This window comes from Bos mutus, chromosome 11, assembly GCF_027580195.1.
Source record: "Bos mutus isolate GX-2022 chromosome 11, NWIPB_WYAK_1.1, whole genome shotgun sequence".
Taxonomy (NCBI): Eukaryota; Metazoa; Chordata; class Mammalia; order Artiodactyla; family Bovidae; genus Bos; species Bos mutus.
The window spans coordinates 68999613-69016638 of NC_091627.1; the positions used below are offsets into that span (position 1 = coordinate 68999613).

At 37.2% G+C, this 17026-nt stretch overlaps 1 protein-coding gene across 6 annotated transcripts in view; it reads left to right on the forward strand.

Moving 5' to 3' along the window:
• RTN4 (reticulon 4) overlaps positions 1-17026 on the forward strand; it is a 75242-nt gene that overhangs the window by 46197 nt on the left and 12019 nt on the right. For all 6 annotated transcript variants that reach the window (XM_070379564.1, XM_070379566.1, XM_070379567.1 and 3 more), the window contains 2 exons: positions 12384-12591; positions 15823-15961. In XM_070379564.1, the coding sequence (XP_070235665.1) occupies positions 12384-12591; positions 15823-15961 (347 nt within the window). The remainder of the gene's footprint in view (positions 1-12383; positions 12592-15822; positions 15962-17026) is intronic.

The following is a 17026-nucleotide window of genomic DNA, read 5'->3' on the forward strand; positions in this document are numbered from 1 at the left end:
ATCACAGCTGTGCATAAGTTCTTAGAATAAACAGAGATGAATCAAGTTTGGGGGCTTTATGATGTGTAGTTTTTACTAAGAAATTGGTTAACCCAAAATGACATGTTTTCTGGTTGAATTTTCACAGTGGATCATACATAATGTCCTTTTACAAAAAAGGTTCAAGGGTTTTCATGACTTTCCTGTTGGTTATTCTTAATCTTTTGAGGTCACATATTCTATTTTGAGGTGCCTATTGGACTATCAGTCTCTTTTGGAGCAATTCTCCAATGTTGCTTAAGACATTGATCTTACAAAATGCTACATTATTAGGAAGATGTGCAGTTTTGTGGTTGATTTATGTTGCCTCATCTATCTATATGTATTGCTATTATAGTTTTAATTTATTATTTTCAAAGAGAGGGACAATTTAGATAGGTTCTAGGAATCACAATTTGCAATTTAAACAGAACATGATTCACTCCTATTAATGAATCTGTATTACTGAAATTGCGTCTCCTCAGTTATTTAAACTAGGGTTGAAACACTATATGGAATCCTCAAGAACGATAAAGAGCAAATGAGGACTGATCAGTTCAGTTCAGTTCAGTCGCTCAGTTGTGTCCAACTCTTTGTGACCCCAAGAATTGCAGCACTCCAGGCCTCCCTGTCCATCATAAACTCCTGGAGTCTACTCAAACCCATCTCCATTGAGTCGGTGATGCCATCCAACCATCTCATCCTCTTCTTTCTGGAGTTATTTCTCCACTGATCTCCAGTAGCATATTGGGCACCTACCGACCTAGGGAGTTTATCTTTCAGTGTCCTATCTTTTTGCCTTTTCACACTGTTCCTGGGGTTCTCTAGGCAAGAATACTGAAGTGGTTTGCCATTCCCTTCTCCAGTGGAACACATTTTGTCAGACCTCTCCACCATGACCCGTCTGTCTTGGGTGGCCCCACACGGCATAGCTTAGTTTCATTGAGTTAGACAAGGCTGTGGTCCATGTCATCAGATTGGCTAGTTGTCTGTGATGGTGGTTTCAGTCTGTCTGATCCCTCTCAGCAACTACTGTCTTACTTGGGTTTCTCTTAACCTTGGACGTGGGGTATCTCTTCACGACTGTTCCAGCAAAGCGCAGCCGCTGCTCCCTACCTTGGACGTGGGGTAGCTCCCCTCGGCTGCCACCCCGACCTTGGATGTGGGGTTAGATAAATTCCTTTAAATACAAAATGTGGTATGATGGCAGGAGTGAGACATTCATGGTCAGACCTGAATTTCAGTTGGTAACCCTGCACAGTTTAATAATATTAATACTTCTAAGCCTCACTTTCTTTATGTATAAAATGCAGGTAATAGGCACTTTATAGAGGTGTTGTGATCAGTGATAATGTATACAAAATAGTTGTGCAGTTCCTTGCTCAGAATAGGGGATTACTAAATTACTACGGAAAGGGCAAATATAGAATTTATACTAATTTTATGTAAAATGTTTCTTCCTTAGATGGACAACCCACTGTTAAGTTGTCAGGAGTAAGACAGGGAAGATTTAGTGATGAAAGACACAAGGACCTGTCTGAAATTAATGTCTTTTAGAAACTCAGGCTACAGGATGAGGAGAGATGGCGGAGAGGGAGGCTGGTTTGCCAAGTATTTTGTTGAGATACTTTGTAGCAATACTAGGTACCCTTCAAGGTGAAACTTCCTAACTGAAACCAAGTTAGCAGTGCTTTCTTTCAAAGAAAGCTGAACTCACCTTTTAAAAAAATCAGAGCTTAGTTGAGCATTAAATCATTGTATTTAATATTTGATTGGGCTACTTGACTTTATCTCTTCAGACATTACTTTTATTTAGTATTTAGTTCATCAAGCATTTTCACATGTGAAATCCCACTTCATTTTCAACTAACTTGTTAGGTGGCTGTCATTTTTCCAGTTTTATACATGGGGAAACTAGGTTAAGTGATCTAACCAGGGTCATACTGATGGTAAATAGGTGGAAGAAATAGGACTCAAGCTTCTCTTACTGTCTTTGCTGAAAGGTTAAACTCCCACTCTGCTCAGATCTTTTTGTGTACCTTCACCTGTCGCTTATTAGCCAAGTGAATGCTTATTGTGTGTGTGTGTGTTAGTCCCTCAGTCATGTCTGACTCTTTGCGACCCCTGGACTGTAGTCCATCAGGCTCCTCTGTCCATAGCATTCTCCAGGCAAGAGTACTGCTTATTATGTGGAGATAAAAACTTACTATGTGGTAATAAATGATTAACTCTGAATTCTAGTCATTTTTCCTGGCAATTGGGAAAATTTTATTTAAGGCTTGTGATTTCTAATAAATAACATAAGTATGTAATAGTGTGAAGACTATGATTGTGAAAAATAAACTAAAAATTAATATCATTCTAATCATTTCAGTAGCTCAGTCCTGTCTGACTCTTTGCAACCCCATGAATCACAGCACGCCAGGCCTCCCTGTCCATCACCAACTCCCGGAGTTCACTCAAACTCACGTCCATTGAGTCAGTGATGCCATCCAGCCATCTCATCCTCTGTCGCCCCTTCTCCTCCTGCCCCTGGTCCCTCCCAGCATCAGGGTCTTTTCCAATGAGTCAACTCTTCACATGAGGTGGCCAAAGTACTGGAGTTTTAGCTTCAGCATCAGTCCTTCCAAAGAACACCCAGGACTGATCTCCTTTAGAATGGACTGGTTGGATCTCCTTGAAGTCCAAGGGACTCTCAAGAGTCTTCTCCAACACCACAGTTCAAAAGCATCAATTCTTCAGCATTCAGCTTTCTTCACAGTCCAACTCTCACATCCATACACGACGACTGGAAAAACCATAGCCTTGACTAGACGGACCTTTGTTGGCAAAGTGATGTCTCTGCTTTTGAATATGCTATCTAGGTTGGTCATAACTTTCCTTCCAAGGAGTAAGCGTCTTTTAAATTCATGGCTGCAGTCACCATCTGCAGTGATTTTGGAGCCCCCAAAATAAAGTCTGACACTGTTTCCACTGTTTCCCCATCTATTTCCCATGAAGTGATGGGACCACGTGCCATGATCTTCATTTTCTGAATGTTGAGCTTTAAGCCAACTTTTTCACTCTCTTTCACTTTCATCAAGAGGCTTTTTAGTTCCTCTTCACTTTCTGCCATAAGGGTGGTGTCATCTGCATATCTGAGGTTATTGATATTTCTCTTGGCAATCTTGATTCCAGCTTGTGCTTCTTCCAGCCCAGCATTTCTCTGCATATAAGTTAAATAAGCAGGGTGACAATATCCAGCCTTGACGTACTCCTTTTCCTATTTGGAACCAGTCTGTTGTTCCATGTCCAGTTCTAACTGTTGCTTCCTGACCTGCATACAGATTTCTCAAGAGGCAGGTCAGGTGGTCTGGTATTCCATGTCTTGAAGAATTTCCCACAGTTTATTGTGATCCACACAGTCAAAGGCTTTGGCATAGTCAGTAAAGCAGAAATAGATGTTTTTTCTGGAACTCTCTTGCTTTCTCGATGATCCAGCGGATGTTGGCAATTTGATCTGTGGTTCCTCTGCCTTTTCTAAAGCCAGCTTGAACATCTAGAAGTTCACAGTTCACATATTGCTGAAGCCTGGCTTGGAGATCATTCTAATAGTTAAACATTTATTTGTTTATATTTATTAATTTCCTTTTTAACTGCCTTTCTTCCTTTCTCATTCTTCACCTTACTTTATTAAAGAGTACTTAATATTTGCTTTTGCTTAGGAAGTAGGCATTTTTCAACTAGCTGTTGCTTGTTCTATCGGTGTTTTTAGGAGCACCTAGTTAAGTGTTTTTTCCTACCCAGATACAAGATTTAAGAATTGGAACTTGACTTCAGGCTATTCAAGGAAGAGCTTCAGTAAGAATTTGATTAGGGGCAAAATGTAATTGGATGACTCCTGCATGTCAGGCTGGCACTATTTTTAGCTATGACAGTTGACAATTTATGATTACCACATGTACGCAAACTCTTCCTACTCTTCCTTGGGCCAGAAGTTATTTCATTTGAATAAAAGACTGTAGTGTATGGGGAATTATTTTAAATTAAAATTTTGATTTGATAGTGATGCTGTACTACTCTGTGCACTGCACAAAGCACAATCAAAGATTTTTCACAGTTTTATTTGGAAAACAAAAATGGGGAAGCACTGCAGGGAATAAATCACTTTTTTCTAAATGACAAAAATTTTGTTTAAATTGATCAAAATTATTAATATTTGGTAATCCATAAGCATTCTCCACTGTTACAAAAGGAAAAAGCACTGTTAAATTTAATTTCAGATTTTTAAAAGGAATTTCATGGACATTTTATTTAAGAATAAAGTTTAGGTTGCCTTGCATGATTAACACTCCATTCTGCAATACAGAAGGGACTTCAGGAAGCGTGAAAGGGTAAACTTTTCCTTGTACAAGCCCTTTGTCTTAATTTTGGTTTCTCAAGAATATAGAGGCCATTAAACTCTTCCTTCATAAACAGCAGTCCTGAAGTGATTACAGACGAATCCAAAACTAACATTTTAGAGACCTTGTAGTTCATATTTAAAGATGTCCTTTAATTTGAAAATATTAAACTCTTTAATTATTCTTAGGAATAGAAACTTGTTAATCTGGTCATTATTCAGACAGTGCAGGAAATGTTAATGAAGCAGGTAATATAAAGATTAAAGGCATTTAGCAGTCTTTCAGGATCTAGTAAGGAGAGAAAAGCCTGTAAGACAGTATTTACTGTTTTATAAGTTATCTGAAAGCATCACTGTTTTTTACTTAAAAGTGTAGATATCTGATAGTTTAAATAAACAAATGTTAAATCCAAAGCATAGAAACATTTTTTGAACAATTAGAATTACCACATGCTTTAAACTGGCATAAGTATGCTTTCATTCTAATCAATCAGTAATATTTACTGAAGGGTTTTTTGTTTGTTTTAAATTTTTTAATTAAATATACAACATTGATTTTTAGTGTATTTCCAGAATTGTGCAGCCATCACCATTATTTAATTTCAGAACATTTTCATCCCCACCCTCAAAAAAATCTTAAACCCATCATCAGTCATTCCCAGTCTCTGCTCCCAGTTCTTGGCAACCACAAATCTGCTTTCTGCTTCTATAGAATTGCCTATTCAAGACACTTGATGTAAACAGAACCGTACAACTGTGTAACCTTTTGTGTTTGGCTTCTTTAGCTTAGCGTAATATTTTCAAGATTCATCCATGTTGTTGCATGTTATCAGTACTTCATTCCTTTTTATGGCTGAATAATATTCTGTCATATGAATATTTTGTTTATCCATTCATCAGTTCAGTTCAGTTGCTCAGTCGTGTCTGACTCTTTGCGACCCCATGAATCGCAGCACGCCAGGCCTCCCTGTCCATCACCAACTCCCGGAGTTCACTCAGACCCACGTCTATCGAGTCAGTGATGCCATCCAGCTCATCCTCTGTCGTCCCCTTTTCCTCCTGCCCCCAATCCCCCCCAGCATCAGAGTCTTTTCCAATGAGTCAACTCTTCTCATGAGGTGGCCATAGTACTGGCCATTCATCAGTTGACGGATATTTGGATTGTTTCCTCTTTGGGTTACTATGAGTAATGCTGCTGTGAACGTTTGTATACATAGATTTTTCTAGTGTTTTGAATGGAAATTCCTAGGAGTGGAATTGCTTTGTCATATGGTAACTCTCTGTTCAACTTTTTGAGGGATTGCCAGTTTTTCACCATTGCTGAATTTTATATTCCCATCAGCAATGTAAGAGGATTCCAGTCTTTTACTTCTTGCCAACATTTGTCATCTGCCTTTTTTATTTTAGCCAGCCTAGTGTGTCTGAAGTGATATCTGGTTGTGGTTTTGGTTTGCATTTCTCTAATGATTAATGACACCTTTACATTGCTTACTGGCCATATTCTTTGCAGAAATTTATATTCAAATCCTTTGCCAATTTTCAGCTGATTTGTCTTTCTATTGTTGAGTTGTAAGAGTTTCTTAAATATATTCTGAATTCAAGTCTTGTATCAAATGTTTAATTTGTAAATACTTTCTCCTATTCTGTGGTTGAATATTCACTTTGATAATGTCCTCTAAAGCACAGAAGTTTTTAATTTATTGAGGTCAATTTATTACTTTTTTTAAACTGTTTCTGCTATAAGGAAACATTGCCTAATCCAAAATCATGAAGATTTATACTTATTTTTTTCTTGTAAGTTTTGTACTTTAAACTCTTCAGGTCTTTAATCCGTTTTGAGTTGTATATGGTGTAAGGTATGGGTCCAACCTCAATCTCTTTGAAGTTAAATGTCCAGTTGTCCTAGCGCCACTTGTTGAAAAAACTGTTCTTTCCCCCATTGAATGTCTTTGCATCCTTGTCAAAAATCTCTTGACCATAATGTAAGGGTTTATTTCTGGACTTTTAATTTTATTCCATAATCTATCTATCTGTCCATCCTTATGCAGCTACCAAACTGATTACTGTAGCTTTGTTGGAAGCTTTGAAAAAGGAAAGCTCCAACTCTCTTGTTTTTCAAAATTATTCTGGCTATTCTGGATCTCTTGCATTTCCATAGGAATTCTATAGTTGGCTTGTCCGTTTTTTCTAAAAGGCAGCTAGGATTTTGATAGAGATTGCTCTATAGATCAATTTGAGGTGTATTCCCATTTTTATAATAATGCCTTTTAATCTGTAAACATGGGCTGTCTTTCTATGTATTTGTCTTTAATTTCTTTCAACACTTGTAGTTTCAGTTTCTAAGTCTTTTGCTCTGTTTAAACTTTTTGATGCTATTGTAAATGGAATTCTTTTCTTAATCCATTTTCAGATCATTTACTGCTAGTATAGAAATACAATTGATTTTTTATATATTGATCAATATATATATGTGTGTGTGTATATATATATCCTACAACCTTTCTGGACTTGTTTATTAGTTTGTTGCTTTTTTGGTGGATTCCTTAGGATTTTTCACCTGTAACACTGTCTTATTTGCAAATAGAGATCGTTGAATTTCTTCCTTTACTGTCTGGATACCTTTTATTTTTTTTCTTGACTGCCCTACCTCCATATCTCCAGGACAGTGTTGAATATAAGTTGAAAGAGGAATATCCTACCCTAGTTCTTGGCCTTAGGGGAAATGCTTTCAGTCTTTCACCATTAAGTGATGTTAGTTGTGGGTTTTTTGTAGATAACCTTTATCAGCTTGAGGACATTCCTTCCATTCCTATTGTTAGTTTGTATTTTTCTGATGAAAAGGGTCTTAGATGTTGTCATATGCTTCTTTATTGTGATCATGTGGGGTTTTGTCCTTAATTCTTTTAATATGGTGTATTATTGATGGGTTTTCATATGTTGAAACCAGCCTTGTATTCCTGTGATAAATACCACTTGGCCATGATATGTAACCCTTTTAATGTGTTGCTAGATTTGGATTGCTCATACCTTGTTGAGGATTACTATATCTGTATTCATAAGGAATCTTGGTCTGTAGTTTTCTTGTGATGTGTCTGCCTGATTTTGGTGTCAGGGTTGAACAAACATCTAAATTAACTAATGGATATAGTGCATACATTTCTTAATGGATATTAGAAGCAATAGTATTTGAATATATTTCTCAAGAAGGAAAGGATTTTGAAAAAATTTTATGACTCCCTCCATTGAGAATCACCAATACTGGATAAACTTCATCTTTCAAAGTTTTTTCATTAAAACCAATTTAAGGAATCTGTGAAACTAGAAATACTGGTGAATATCAATTAAAATTGTACCCCTCTTTGCTAGAAACAGTATTTTTTTTATCCTTGCAGCTTAATTAACAATCTGTTAAATTCCTTTACAAAAAAAGATTGAAACCCTTCTATACTTGGCACCATGACCATGACGACCATGCGGATTGCTTCTCAGACCTTCCTGTAGGGTATATTGCTTTTGTCTTACGTTTGCCTGTCAGTACCTAGTTGTCAAGTCTCTCTTGACTCTTCTGCCCTTTGTTCCTCCTCATCACCAGGGCATCTCTGGGACTTATTTCCACATGACTCTCATCGAATCTGCTTTGAGAGCTCTTATATAGCTATTTGCATATTTTCACACAGTATATATAGACTTGCAGACAAGATCTTCAGAGCTCTTCCATTTCTTGAAAAGATCTCATTTTTAGGAACCATTTGATAGGTAGAAAGGAAGCAGTAGGTTATAGTTCACTGTACTTGCATGCAGTTAGGTTAACATTAGGCAGCAGTCACTGAATATCACTGGATCATATACATGACTTCTCATATCATTAGCTTAGAGGAAATTGGCTTGATTCAGCCCAAAGCACCAGAACTTTAACTATGAGCTGTATGTAAATATTAATATTGAGGTATCAGGGAGGGTATTTTCTTCCCAGTAGGAAAGCCTACTGGGAGAACCACATTTGTTATAAGATTCTCTAGTGGTATCAAACAGGAATAGAAAGGGTGTATTTTTGGTAAATAAGTAGTAATTCATGCTTCCCTCAAAAGGACAATTTCAGGTGGCATAAAAGGGAATGGAGCAAATTAAGTTCATAACAGTTCAACCCAGAGATAAAAACTGTTAACTAGATAGCCTTTCAGACTTCATGCTGCTGCTACTGCTGCTAAGTCCCTTCAGTTGTGTCCGACTCTGTGCGACCCCATAGATGGAAGCCCACCAGCCTCCCCCGTCCCTGGAATTCTCCAGGCAAGAACACTGGAGCGGGTTGCCATTTCCTTCTCCAGTGCATGAAAGTCAAAAGAGAAAGCGAAGTCGCTCAGTCATGTCTGACTCTTAGCGACCCCATGGACTGCAGCCCACCAGGCTCCACTGTCCATGGATTTTCCAGGCAAGAGTACTGGAGTGGGGTGCCATTGCCTTCTCCATTCAGACTTCATAGTTAACACATTTTTAATAAAAGTCTGAGCCTTTAATTTGGCATCATGCATGAAGAGGGTGAGTTTTATCTGTGGAAGCCTATGTTAAAAATTCATGTTCACCACTTACTAAATGATCTGGGTCTTGCTTTTCTTGTCTAAAAGCCTGCCTCATAGAGTTTTAATTGAAAGAGATAATGTCTATAGACAGTATTTGATCTAAGTGCCCAGTAAATGCTGACTCAGGAAATAAAGGGATATGTGGAGAATGTAGATTGGCAACATGGGAGACATTTCTTAGGTGTAAAAAGTCTGTAGCTTCTCAGTCTTTTTCTTTTTTTAGCTCCTCTCATACTGTTGTCGTAATGGCATAGTTTATAATGGCTTGAAAAATTATAGGAATGTGAATTTGTTTTCCTAAATCTTTAATAATGTTTGACCAAAAGGAATGTTCATTTAAAAAAACTGATAAAAATAAAAATATTTAAGCTTCTCACCCCCTAGTAAATCTAGATCAAAAAAGAAAGCAGATATTTTAAATTTTTATCTCGCGCAAACAATAGAACATAAAATCTGACTAATTTGGACACACTGATTGGGAATTTGAATGCAGGATTGATGTACTAACTGTGAATCCTGTTTGTTTCTGTGAGTCTACAGAAAGTAGAGCCTCATCCAGAGTTATACAGTGCTGAGGATGTGGGTACCAGAGTGTGGGTTTCTTGAGTCCTTGTTCCTGGTACTTCTTTCCACCACAGCCATCTATACAGCAATCAGAGACTACTAATAAATAATTCTTATCTAGTCATTGAAACTGTTTGGACAGTAACTCTTGTTTTATTATGTAACTTGATTTGACGTTAATATATGTTGTATATACCTCTAAGTCTTATGGTAAGAAATAGTGAGGATATCTGCATTTATCTTTTATCAACAATAGTTGATTTGAGGGTTAATAAGTGTTCTGGAGCACGTTGAGGATCAGACATTTTTACAAAGGAAGAGGTTTTTTTTTTTAATATAAAAATAGATTTGGGGTGTTTACTTGCTCATTCATTTAGGTTATCAACTTGTATTTGCCCTGTAATGATGAAAACTTAAGTATGTTTTAAAATCCTTTTCTGGTGATTTATAAAGTGACATGTTTGTGATATAACACAGCAATGTGTGCTAAGTTGCTTTGGTCATGTCCAACTCTTTTCAGCCCTATGGACCATAGCCCACTAGGCTCCTCTCCATGGGATTCTCCAGGCAAGAATACTAGAGTGAATTGCTGTGCCCTCCTCCAGGGGATCTCCCAACCCAGGGGTGGAACCCAAGTCTCTTACATCTCCTGCATTGGCGGGCGGGTTCTTTACCACTAGTGCCATCTGGAAAGCACTAGGTTGACATTTTCTTTTTTTCTGTGTATTTATTATTTAAAAACCTGAATAAGAAGGTGATAATGATTATGGTGGCATTTATACTAATAACAAAAATAACAGCTTTGACATTTATTAAGAAATACTTATTTTATGCTGTATACTATATTAAATGTATTCTATTCATTATCTTACTGATGAAGAATTTTGTTAATTCATTATCTCACTTAATCCTTACAACATCTCAGTAAAATCAGTAATGATCTCAGTAAAATCATTCCTATTTGTATACATATTTTATAGAGGAAGAAGGTGAAGTGTAGAGTGATCTAATGACTTACCTGAAGTCATGTAACTAGTATGTTATGGAATCAGTGTTTGAGTCTAGGTGGTTCAACTCTGGAGTCTTAAGTGCTTTGTCTGTGTAAGCTCCTGTTGTGTCTGTCTTAGATACGCTGCTGTTGTGGGGCACAGGGGGCGCCTCCAGGAAAGAATGTTACCAAAGGCTAACTTTGTTACTGCTTTCCTTACCCTCTTGCTGAAAGAAAGAAAACTGCACTGGTTATTAGGATTGTTGCTAGCAGAGACTCACAATGAGCCCTGTCCCTGTAGGTTTTCTAGATGCCTACCCATTCTTCAAGACTCAGCTTGATATCTGCCTCTTTCACAAAGTCTTTTAAAATTTCCTCTAGTCTTTTTCCTTTTCTAAATTCTCACAGTGGTATGGTATTTGTTTTAAAATTTACTGATACTGTTTTTATGTGTCTTATCTTTCTAGAATTATAGTGTTTTAGAGTTGGACAGGGCTTAAAGAAAAACCCATGGCCCCATTTTCAGGTCTTTAAATTCATTCTACTAGGTTGAGTTGTTTTTGTTTTTTAACAGTATCAGCTCAGTGAGTGAGTGCTGAATGTCAGAAAGCTGTTAGCATTGCTGTTATTTAGTGTTTGTTATTCATGGTGCAGATGCACTATTTCAAGTTCTGATCAAGTCACAGTTGTGCTAGTATATTGGCATAGTAGTAGAAACTAGTTGAATAGAACAAAACTGATGTGGGTGTTTTAGGCAGAGTTGAGGAAACTCGAAATAGAGAAACTTTAATAAATAGTTGAAATCAGAGTTTGAAAACAAAGCTGTAAATCATATATAGGATGTTAATAGCATTCAAATCAGATCATATTTAGGAGGGTGGAATAAATGTTCCTTAAACATAATAAATGTTGAATCCCTGGTATGTGCAGCACACTTATGGGCATTTAAAATATCTTAATCAGTACTCATTTACTAACAGGAATTTAGGGCTTCATAATAATATCTAACATTTTGTAGTTCATATACATAAATTTTCCCACAAAAGTACCCTTAACACTAAAGGAAGTTCAAACACATTAGAGGACCTGGGGATCAAGACTGAAGTAGCCCCTAGATGTGATTTTTCTTTATTGCCTCCTTCATCTTAAAAATTAACTATTTAAAAATGTACTCGAGTGTATCCATATTTATTTTACTATAAGAATGCTCCCCGATCCCAACTGTCCACAATCCAGAAAGGGATGAACTATGTTTGGCCTGTGAGTTCAAGAGCTCTTGGGCCTCCTGCAGAGGAGGGTTGTACATAATTATGTTCTCCTTGGGTTGTACATAACCTGATCCTCAGACCACAGGCCCCTGGTTATTCGATCCCCACGGTGGCCTGTGACCATGGGCCAAGAGCAGACTTGCTAGGTTAGGCTTTGTCCGACTCCTTACTATTAATAAACATTATTAATAGTGTAACATGTTTTTTTCTTTGACACCTAAAGTTTTATGGCATTGCATTTACCTGCTCCTAGAGGAAAATAGCTTTCTGGGTAGTGTAAAGGCTATTTCCCTCTGTTATTAGCTTTGTAGGAAATGTTTGTTTCAGTGATAGCCAGGTTAGGTTACAGTTTTGTGAAATTTCTCAGAGATCTCTTAAAAGCAGAGCCGTGAAACTCACTTGTTTAGTTTTTAGTAAAGTTTTAATTTCTTAGCATGTTTTGAGTTAGTAGTTTTTCTGTGTTAAGATATTTTTTCTATTATTTGAATATACATATATACACACTTAAGGCCTTTTTACTTTTGTAGGTAAATAAAAATGGGTAAGGTAATGTTCTAATTTCAGATCTCTTCTTTTTACATCTTTAGTTGTTGACCTCCTCTACTGGAGAGACATTAAGAAGACTGGAGTGGTGTTCGGTGCCAGCTTGTTCCTGCTGCTCTCGCTGACAGTATTCAGCATTGTGAGTGTAACGGCCTACATTGCCTTGGCCCTGCTCTCTGTGACTATCAGCTTTAGGATATATAAGGGTGTGATCCAGGCTATCCAGAAATCTGATGAAGGCCACCCATTCAGGTGAGATGTCTGGAAAACAAGGCACACGTTGGCAGCACTACAAACAGTCTCAGTATTGACTCAGACTAATTTCTGCTATTTGTAGAGCTACAGGCATGCTTTTTTTTTTTTTTAACTGCTAAAAGATAATTGCAAATTTTTGCTAAAAAGCTATACCAGAAGCATCTGCTTTTGGGATTTCCTAATGGTCATTTCATAGGCTCCTGATGGAAAAGCCTGGGTTTATGTATCATTAGCCATAGCCTAACTCCACTACATGTTAGTAATATTTACTTATTAGAAGTAGGTGTTGGTTACCTAATTTTACTTTTAAGGAAGCTATATCTTGTTAACATGTTTGGGATTGGCGAGAGTTATATTTTCTTTATTGATTACTTTTTATGCTGATATTATGCTTTTCCATTGTGCTTCCTCACTATGTCCATGTCTTTTCTTACCATTCTTTCCTGTTCTATCTAGTTTCTTCTCCTCCTTCCCTAAGGCATTACTTTGGTATTATCTTTTATTTCACCATTTTCTTGTCTGTAAATTATCACCTTCTTACCTTATTTTGACAAGTACACTAGCATTATATCTCTGGTTGCTAATGGGGTGGACACACCTCAACTTGGATCTTCTGATCTCACTTCATACTCAGCACTTTCCCCACCCTCATCCCCTCCTTTAAAAATTGAGGTAATTCACATACTGTAGAATTCAGTGGTTTTCCATACATTCATGGAATTGTACAACCATCACCATCTCATTCCAGATATTTTCGTTATACTCAAAAGACATTTTGTCCCTATAGCTGCTCCCCACGTGGCCCCTGACAGCCACTAAATTTTCATATTTTTCAATGAGTCTTTTATCTCAGACTTACCAGTTTCTATCACTTAACACCCCTGTTGTCCTAATTTCAGGTTCCCAGTTTTCATGAGACTCTATGAGACTAGACATTACTACATTTTACAGAGGAAACAGTGAATTCAGTAATACGAAATTGCAGTTTCAAAACAGCAGTTATATCATGCCACAAGTCATAAAGGAGTATGATTTTTAATTAGTTACACTGAAATATATAAAAACATTGTCAGGCCAACAATTCTAAATTATCTATAAATTTTACATATTGTTTGATTTAACGAAGACTTTTAAAAGAAACTAACGAAACATTATCATTAGCTCAAAGGTCTTTTATGGTAATAAATTCAGCTAACATGCCAATTTAACCGCGTTTTGGACAGTTTTCCAAGTTCTCCAGTCACATTAGTAAAGTTAATATCATATAGTTGATATGTAATACCTGTGGTCTTTGGGAAAGAGTGACAGCTGTGCTGCCATTGCAGTAATAGCACATAAATGCCAGGTGGATGAATGTAAATATCTTCCGGTGCATGCCTTTGGACCTGCTGGGCAGATGTCTTGTCTTCAGCAGGAACAAAAGCAGTGGTACAGAGAAACAGAATACAGCTAAGTCATATCAGCCACTTCTCTATATTTCTTAAAACTGCATTAATAAATCTTTGCTGGTTTAAGGGTTAGGTGTGAATGTGTGACCATTTTTAACTTGATAATAATAACTTGCTATTTGTTGGCCAATAAATAATGATGGACTGGGAAGCCTGGTGTGCTGCAGTCCATGGGATCACAAAGAGCTGGACACAACTGAGCGACTGAACTGAAATAGTAGTTGTCCTGTGCTAGACATTGTACTAATAAAGATAATGTTTTAGTCCTTGACAGTTTATACTGTAGTAGAAAAAAATGTACAAGTATACACACGTCTGTATTTCAGGATGGATATGATAATTACTATAAGAAAAATACAAAAGAAAGCATTATTTGAGTTACATAGTAGGGTGGTGGAGAGGCTTTCATGTATGGGTGGGATTTGAGGTGGTGCTGACTGACTTGGGTGTGCCCTCGCTAGAGGTGGGAGGAGGGCGCTGTGGATGGGGAGAGAGCATGAGGAACAAAGCCTCCCATTAAGGTGAAGAACGTTTCATGAATAGCTCAATTTTGAACTACAGCAGAGCAATGAGAAAGAAGGTTGGAAACATTCAGGGTTGGACATAGAATGTTTGAGTTTGAATGGATTCAGAAGTCTGTTTCTCTAATTTTGCAGAGTTGGAACCATGACCCAGGGAAGTTACATGCCTTTGCAAGGTTAAATACCTAGGTGGTATCAGGTCTTCTGATTCCTGAGTTCAGCCTGAATAGCACTATCTAGTATAGCTCAAAAAAAAAAAAAAGAAAAAAGAAAAGGAATCCAAATAAATCCACTTAAATTATAGTGATGGTATAGTGAATAAAAACAAGGAGATATATTTGGGCATATTGCAGGAGTAGAACTAGGAGACAAGGAATTACTAGAGAGGACTGTAATTTCCAGTGTAACTAGCATCCTCAGACATGGGGAGTTTTTGAGAGGGACTGGATAAGGAGCTGCTTCCAACAGATAAGAGAGAATAGCACTTCTGATTGCTCCAAGATGTTTGAAACAATAATGAAACAATTCCTGCTGACTTGACTAGTTTTCCCCATTACAGTTGTCTTCTTAAATTTGACAATTCCAGCTATTTCATTATAGATTGGAGCACCTGATTGAACAGTCCGGGGGTTGATTTATTGGTGTTTTCATTCCAGTATTCTTGCCTGGAAAATCCCATGGACGGAGGAACCTGGTAGGCTACACAGTCTGTGGGGTCCCAAAGAGTCAGACCCAACTGATCAACTTCACTTTCACTTTCTTTCCCCTAAAGATTAGGCAAAGTGAGTGTAATTATTTGGAAATGAATAGGATCTTTGTTAGGAAAACTTGATAACATTTTGTCCACCTGAAAAAGCCATATCCACAATAATAACTACATTAATTGAGTGCTTCTTTGTCCTTGATTGTGTTAATAAACACTTTACTCATTGAAATCTCAAGATAATCTGTGTTGTATAAATGAGGAAACTGATTTAAAGGGATGACTAAATAACTTCTAAAGTTACACAGCCAGGTAAGTGGCAGAGCTTAACATTCAAGCTCAGATAGGTCTGACTCAAAGCATATACCTGCCTTATCAATCAAACACCCCATGCTTGGGGAGTTTTTACATTGTGCTTATTAATTTGGAAGGAGTACACTTCTATAGTAAAATATTTTATTAATGTGCTCCTTTATGGATATCTATTTGCCAATTGATTGACATTCACAAAAAATTATTCCAGTCAGTGACAGTTAAGGTGTGTCTTCTTTTCTAGGGCATATTTGGAATCTGAAGTTGCTATATCTGAGGAGTTGGTTCAGAAGTACAGCAATTCTGCTCTTGGTCATGTTAACTGCACAATAAAAGAACTCAGACGCCTCTTCTTAGTTGATGATTTAGTTGATTCTCTGAAGGTAAGTTTATTTGCTTTCCATTTTTTGACATACCCAGAATTTAACATTGAAGTTAAGAGAGTAAAACTCTGTTTTCTATATTAAAGTAAATGATAAAGATGTAATGAAATCATTACTGTAAACTTCTGTTCTGAAATTCAGAATCAAATAAAATATTTAAGATGGAGGAAAGGCAATTGCTTTTTAAGGGAAAATGTTATAAATTCTTAAGTTTTGGAAATCATAAAGATTAAAAATGAGAATTTTGGCTGTAAGAATAAAGATTATCTAGTAGATTTAATGCCAAATATTATTTCATCTGGTTTGACTTTCAGAATCCGGCACTTAATTTCTTAGCTTGTGTGTAATTCATATATACATATAAGCTATTTCATATTCCTACACTTTTTTTGAATGTTTTCTTGAAAAGTGTTAATATTCTGAAACACTTCAACTAATCATCAGTTGGTAATCTTTGGAATTTAGTTTTTGGATCTTGCTACATAGCAGCTATTAGTCTCACCTTGTAAGTAAGCTTGCCAGAGTTCAGACTGACTCTAAATGAGCACTAAATTGGTCACATAATTTGAACCCCAAGAACTGGGACTACAGTACTTTTCCCTTGTGTAGAACCTACTGTCTGTGTTTTGTATAATGGCACCCCACTCCAGTACTCTTGCCTGGAGAATCCCGTGGACAGAGAAGCCTGGTAGGCTGCAGTCCATGCCATTGGTCTCAAAGGGTCAGAAACGACTGAGCGACTTCACTTTCACTTTTCACTTTCATGCATTGGAGAAGTAAATGGCAACCCACTCCAGTGTTCTTGCCTGGAGAATCCCAGGGACGGGGGAGCCTGGTGGGCTGCCGTCTATGGGGTCGCACAGAGTCGGACACGACTGAAGCGACTTAGCAGCAGCAGTAGCAGCCTGTGATTTAAGACAGACTTGTTTCCTATCTAAGCCTGGGTAGAAATGTACTATGGTAGTAATTACCACAATTTCTCTTTTCCAAGAGATATGTACAAGTTTGCAATTTGTGCAAACTAAGGATGTCATAGCAATAGGACGATTGGGCCTTTAGATTTGG